This window comes from Cynoglossus semilaevis, chromosome 5, assembly GCF_000523025.1.
Source record: "Cynoglossus semilaevis isolate Cse_v1.0 chromosome 5, Cse_v1.0, whole genome shotgun sequence".
Classification (NCBI taxonomy): Eukaryota; Metazoa; Chordata; class Actinopteri; order Pleuronectiformes; family Cynoglossidae; genus Cynoglossus; species Cynoglossus semilaevis.
This window is the reverse complement of record NC_024311.1, coordinates 16,888,429-16,895,526: the sequence shown is the minus strand read 5'-3', so window position 1 is coordinate 16,895,526 and position 7,098 is coordinate 16,888,429. Positions and strand designations below refer to the sequence as shown.

The 7,098-nt window shown below is 44.0% G+C and overlaps 1 protein-coding gene across 4 annotated transcripts in view; it reads right to left on the bottom strand.

Annotated features, from left to right (window-relative positions):
* Window positions 1-6: 6 nt before the first annotated feature.
* The window catches only part of LOC103379312 (AT-rich interactive domain-containing protein 3B), a 39,877-nt gene continuing 32,785 nt past the window's right edge, over window positions 7-7,098 (bottom strand). For 3 of the 4 annotated variants that reach the window (XM_008310822.3, XM_008310824.3, XM_025055632.1), the window contains exons 5-9: window positions 5,382-5,565; window positions 4,134-4,402; window positions 2,947-3,222; window positions 2,456-2,548; window positions 7-2,353 (exon numbers count right to left, since the gene is read on the bottom strand). In XM_008310822.3, coding sequence (XP_008309044.1) covers window positions 2,148-2,353; window positions 2,456-2,548; window positions 2,947-3,222; window positions 4,134-4,402; window positions 5,382-5,565 — 1,028 coding nt within the window. In that variant the 3' untranslated portion in view covers window positions 7-2,147. The remainder of the gene's footprint in view (window positions 2,354-2,455; window positions 2,549-2,946; window positions 3,223-4,133; window positions 4,403-5,381; window positions 5,566-7,098) is intronic. The other variant, XM_008310823.3, reaches the window with a different exon arrangement.

Sequence of the window (7,098 nt, the reverse complement as noted above, 5' to 3'; positions counted from 1 at the left end):
GAGTAACTCGACAGATAACACAGCTCACATTCAGTAAAGATAAAGCTAGAAAAGTCATGTTGTGTCATGGGGTGAAGGGGAGACGTTCTGATTGGCCGTGGAGGAGGCGTGCGATTAATAAACTCCTGACAGAATATTATCAATCATTGGGGGTTAACCAGTTTCCGTGTCCACGTTTGCGGAAGGACAGCACTTAAATGTTCACTAAGGCCGACAAAGATCGTCCCGTCTGACCACACACGTCACGTGATCAACAGATTCACGTCACGCAGCTTTACTAGCTTTAGGAAACGAAATGAAAATTAGATTGAGATTAGGTGAGGGGGGCAGGGTGGGGTGGGGGCACATTTCTGTCCAGATTAAAAGCAGGCTGTGGGTCTACAGCAGTGGCTGTGCTCCTCTTTGGTATCCATCTTTAAAACATAACCACAGTCTTATGTGAACCGGGGGGGGTTACGCTGTTACGCCTGGTCACATGATTGTACACATGCATATCATTTCACTCGCTGTCGTGAAAGAAGACACAAAGTGAGATTCAGAAATTTGCATTCAAATTTAAGGTCAGCGTGGCCTCCTTTTTTCCTTGGACCTTATGAACTTCAAAAAAACGAAAACAAAAAAAACCCCACAAAACCCAAGATTAATCCTACAAACGTACAGGCGTCAGGAAGGAGCGGGTGACTCTTTTCCTCTTCCCTAAATCAAAGAAGAAGGTATATCATTGTTTTCACACAACATGAAGAGTTTAGAGGACGGGGGGAAAAAAGAAAGAAAAAGAGAGAGAGAGAAAAAGGAAAGAAGATAAATCTACAGGTAAATTACAGGAGGAGAGCGATACGAGCTCATCCCAGTCCTGTTTGTCCCAAAACCACCAGCAGTGTTCTGTCAGTTCACTTCAGTTCAGGTAAAATGTCCACCGTTGGACCCGTGCGTCAAGTCTTGATGGCTTCATGGCCGTATGAGGTATTTATAGTGTAACTCCTCTTTAGATGGAGTCGGATGAGGTATTCGTGGAACAGTCATGAAGACTTGTGCATTCTGCAGATGTGAATCCTTTAATTCCCTTTAATTTAACAGTGATTCCTTGCAGGTGTCATATAACTTCCTGAGAGGGATGAGAGAGAGAGAGAGAGAGAGAGAGAGCGGCCGTCGGAGCAGAGCAGCCAGCGTGAGGCCTGAGGATTACGGTGATGCTGTCAGATTAACGTTCAGCTCCGTCAAACATCAAACATTCACAGCACTAACTGCTCCGTACCTTCGACAGGAGCTCGGGCTGATTACGAGCGGCTGATTTTCTCCGGGTTTGCGTGGTTAGAGAGAACGTGTGCGGACAGGTGTGAAGTAAAACTAAAGGCTTCTACTCCCAGCATCCCATTTGGGTACTGGACCTGGCGCCGTCTGAAGCGAGGCGTCGCAAGGTTTTGAAACGAGGTATTTGTGTGCTGATCTACAGCATCTGATTGTTCACCAGTTAAACTTCAGCATCATAAAGTAACCTGAGCTGGCCCTGAGCACGTGGCCCGTGGCTGTGAGGTTTGGCTTTTTCTATACAAAGAGTTCGACTGACTGCCAGTTACCTGAATTCCCCTGATTGCAACGAGGTCAAAAAGAATACAAAAATAAAGTTGATTCAGGTCAACTATAGTACAGCTCCTGAGGTAAAGACTCCACTGCAACTTACATGATTTGAGGTATGTAAAAAGGTCAAAACTAAAAACAAAAAAAATCAATCATAAAAGACAAGAAAAAAAATGGCAACAAAACAAACAAAAACGTTCTAAGATAAAAACTTTTCAAGTTCAGTTGTGACTACGCCTGTCAGTGGGTTTTGGCTGAGCTGAATGTGTTTAGCATGTAAAATGGGATGAAAGTGTGTGTGTGTGTGTGTGTGTGTCATTGTCGTGTAGTGCTGTGAGTGTAAGTGTGTGGACAATAAATGCATAGCTGTGCATTTGGGCACATGTTGACGTGACGTCATATTCTCCGGCTCTGTGTTCGTTTGATTGGACAGCCAAGACGTTGACAGGGTGGATGAGGTATTTGTTGTGCAACAGTTTTTCTTATTGGTTTCTCGTTGTACTGTATATTCATGCGGTGTCTCCCGGTGGAATGGAGGCCCGAGGGAAAGGTACGCGGGCTACTCTGAGTCATGGCGACCCGCCGGGCACCGGCTCAGCCGAGCCAGGACCCTTGGAGGAGGAAGAGGAGGAGGAGGAGGAGGGACTGAGGTTCTGACCCGGTACGGAGAAGCCGAAGCCGCCGCTGGTTCCAGCGGAGGAAGCTGCAGCAGCGGCGGCGGCGGCGGCAGCAGCAGCAGCTGGAGTCCCAACAGACTTGTGGGCAAACAGGGTACCTACACAGAGAGAAAATGTTATTTTTAAGGTCAAGAAAAAACAAGGAAACTATAATGAAACCATCACCAAAATAACTGTGGCAAACAACAACCCAGACACACCTGTGTAGACGGTGCCGTTCACCTCCACTGACACAGTGATGCTGGCATTCCCATTGGTCGAGATGCTCAGAGACATATCCTGTGGCTTCTCATCTGAATGTACAGATACGACAGTCATGCATTTAGCATTTAAACTGATCATTTTTCAATTTAACTCAGATGTGCAATTGAACAGACAAGTTCTCGTACAATCCAAAATATTCACTTCCTTTCATTTGCAGCCTGAGTGTCACAGACCACTACACGGTGGGAACAAATGACAAAAAAACTAGAAACAAAAAAAAAAAAAAGGAAACCAAATAAATCTAAGAAAAACGGTGGGAACAAACGACAAAAAAAAAAGGAAACCAAACAAATCTAAGAAAGCAAACTAGAAACGATCAACTTTGGTTCCAAACAAATACACGGTGATTATCAGAGAGCAGCTGGAATTCAGCTCAACCCCTAATTCAGAATGTCCACAGCTGGAAGGAGCATCTTTTCACATTCACCTCTGGTGGTGATGGCTGGCGTTCCCAGGCGTAGATTCATCGGCATTTGAGAAGCCATGGCCAACAGGTTGTGCTGGAACGCCTGCTGCATCAGACGCTGCTGCTCTTCGGCCAGGCGGGCCATCTTCCTCTCCGGTCCCTCGCCTCCAACGCCGGTCTCCAGCTTTTCCCTCAACTGCTCCAGTGTGGCAGCCCTCGCCAGCCCGGCAACCTGCTGCTGACCGAGGGTCAGCGCCATAGGGGGCCTCGCTGCCATGATGGAGCTGGTCAGGTCGTCTGGGAGGGAGAGAAATGAAGAGGTTTGTTCACGAGTCCACTACTGATAAATGATGTGATAATATTTGACTGAGTTTAAGGATAAGTTTGCTGTAAATAATACCATGAGCTGCTCGACAGTCAACACGTCCTTTATCTGAGAATAACTTGTGGTACTTTTAATCTACAGCAACCTCAGCTATTATTAAGAGCCGACGACTGTATGACTAATAGAGGTTCGGGTGCAGTCGCAGTGACGCTGACTGAGGCACAGTCACAGTTTCAGGTCAATAAGTGGACTCTGCTGCTGTGGGCTTTCAGCTTGGGAACGTGTTATTAATCAGCAGTAAAAGGTAAAGGCTCGGAGCAGCCAGAGGCCAAACTGAGTCACACGCTGTCTCCGTAACACCTGGACAGACTTGGACACGCTAACAGGCAGGGATGCAGCGACTCATCCAATCGTATAAAATAATTGACAAACCACACGCAAACAGACTGGCAGCAGGATTTTTCCGAGTGTGGTCACTGCTAACTTCCTGTATGAACACACAACCTGGGCAACTATTAGCAGCAAAGCACAAATTATTGAATGTTAATGAGAAAATATCATCTTTGTGTGAATATAATAAAATAAAAAGAAAACGCTACAATTAAATATTTTGTATGAAAGTTATGCCTAAAAATCCCAGTGATCAGTCGATGCATTTATTTTCATGGGTGTGATTAGGTGTAGTTTTTCAAGGATACGATAGAGGGCAGACTTTGATAAGCTAACAGAGCATCAGCACTGTGCGTTTAAACGTGTTTAATGTTACGTTCATTGAGTCGCAGCCGTTTCCAAACTTTGTTTTGACTTTACTTATCTGATCACATCACACATTTAGAACATTTATTTTTTCAATAATAATTCTGTTCATGTGACATAACCTTACATGGCTGACCTTTCTTCAGAGAAGGTCCCGGAGAACCCTGCAAGCCGTTGAGGGCCACCGAGGCCCCAGCTCCCAGGGCTGAGAGGTGCATCTTGGGAGGTGAGAGGATGTGAGGGGCCGTGCTAGGAGAAGGAGAGAAGCGGAAGAGGCTGCTGCTGTAGCTCGGACGACGGCCTTCGCGGCGATTGCTGTCGATGGCGGCTTGGAGCTCATTTGGAGAACTGAGACCTTTCCTCTCACACTCATAGGGGTAGAGGTATTTCATGTATCTAAAGAGAGAAAACCACACAGAGGTTAGACACGGGTTAGTTTGGTTTCTTACTTATGCTACATGGGCTGGAAAAATGAAATCAGGTTTCTCTGGAGTTCCCTCACTGCATTTGTGAGACTGGTTTTCTGATCCCCTGCCCTGAAGCCGTGGACTGTTGTTTATTTTGACATCTTCAAAATCAGGTTACTCCAGAGAGCTTACTGCCTGGCTCAGGCTGCAAGCATTTAAGACTAGAGCTGAACGTTACAGCAGTTCAACAAGTATGAACAGTCAGAACAATGGCATTTATTTTTTCCATCCCATGGAAACACAGCATATAATGCACATCACCATTATGTATGCTGTCTGCATAATGGTGGAACAGTCCCATCAAGGATCAATAACGAGCTAAGAGCAGCACTGCTCCTTTAACAGCTACCAGAACAATGCTACACAACAACCCACCCACATTAAAAATACATAGAGGTTCATTAGGGCACCGTGCTAGTGGACAGGACAGAAGGGTGTTACACCCACCGGGGGGGGTGTACATCAACCGAGTAAGTGAGTTTTAGTCCGGGCTCGGTGTACCGGCTGTCAATCAAGCCCCACCTTAGTCATTGTGAACTCTGACCTAAATTATGTCAATAAATCTATGCGATCGATGGGATCTGTGTGTGATGTAATGGACGGAGAGATTAAACAGGAGGAGGTGAGGTGTCCTGCCCCGGAAAACAAACTCACATGTGTACAAACAGCACCACCGTCTGTACACAAACACAAACACAAACACACACACACATGCAGAGAAACAAACACAGAAACACACAAACAAAGCCACGTATTGTCACATAAAGGTGTCGAGAAAAAAAAAAAAAAAAGTCCCAAGTTTGATGTTTATATTTTAATATTATATGAAATTATATGAAATTATATGTTTTAATTATATGAAAACACACAGTGAAACAGTGATGTAGTAGGTCATGTGACGGACTTACTGTGTGCGCAGAGTAAACGCAGCACTGGTGATAGAGGTAGGCAGGTTGAGTCCCTTTGTGATCTCTCTCCAGATCTTCTTGTTGATGACCTCCACCAGCCCCCCCTTCTCAGTAACCAGCTTGTACAGCATATACAGATCCAGCACCTGCTTGGCCATGATAGGAATACGATTGACAGGAGTTCCTGCAGAGGAAGGAAAGAAAAAAAAAAACTATAAATGATACAGTAAATTGTTCATGATAAAACCATGAAACCATAACGTCCACTTGTTGGTGAAACACCTCTTCACTGCATCAACATTGTTTGTTTGGACACCAGTTTATCAAAGCGTGGCAGACGTGTTGCCTTTACGCCTGTTTAACTTAGCTTAAAAAAATACATTAGCCTAGAAAGACAATCTGTCTTGACCTGGAAAGAGGATTCACAAACAACACAAAGCAAAGCGGCTCAAGACGTTTGATACAGATGCATTAATCTTGTCAACAGCTTATCTGCATTGAAGCTTGCAGGGAGAATGACGGGCAGGGGTCGGGCGGGGGGAGGTCGGGGGGGCGCGCTGAAGGGGCAGAATCAAAAAGTGCAATGTGCAACAGTGTATATTTGAAACGGGAGGAGGGGACTAAGGCTTGTGTGGATCCACTAATCCTCGGGCAGCGGTGGGTGGGGGCCTCGTGGATAGGCCGGTATAATGAAGCTCATTTAGAGGATTGTCCTGGCTAAGTCCACACCCCTCTGCTGTTACTGCTGCTGGACCAAACACAGGCCGTCACAGTGCCTCGCACTCGCGGCTAATGCCAGCCAATCCTTTAGCCCCTCGACAGGCCGATCTTCACCTGGAGCCGCGGTCATTAATGACTCTGTAAAACAGCGGTGTAATCAGAGCATGAAGATTAGGCCTGATTAATTTTCTTAAATTAGAAACGTGTCTTTAAGCTCTCGGGGTAAAGACTGAGCACATGGGCCTGAATTAGAGGCGAGAGGTGAAAAAAGGTGTGGCATCGTCAAGGACCCAACCTGGCTAGCACACATTTGAACATACGAGAGGTGTACATACATACATACATACATACATACATATACATATGCACATAGATATATATGTATACATATACACACACATACATACATAGATATATATGCATATATACACATATATAGATATATATGTATATCTATATATACACAAACACATATACATAGATATATATGCATATATAGACATGTATACATAGATATATATGTATATCTATTATATATATATACATATATACATAGATATATATGCATAAATACACATATATAGATATATATGTATATCTATATATACACAAACACATATACATAGATATATATGCATATATAGACATGTATACATAGATATATATGTATATCTATTATATATATATACATATATACATAGATATGTATATATGTATACATATACATATATATGTACACATAAATATATAAATATATGTATATAAATATGCGTACAGATATATATATGTATGTATGTGTGTGTGTGTATGTTTCACTAAAAAGGGATTGCAATATATAAATATATATATAAAGCAGTTCTGAGCAGCGAGTACAGCAGCGTCTGAGGAAAACGTTTCCCTCCGGTGCCAGAGCCTTGTCGTTACTTTAATGCAGCACAGGACATCAATCCCGCATCAAACAATTAGTACAACTCTCAGGGTCAGAGATCAGCCAGAG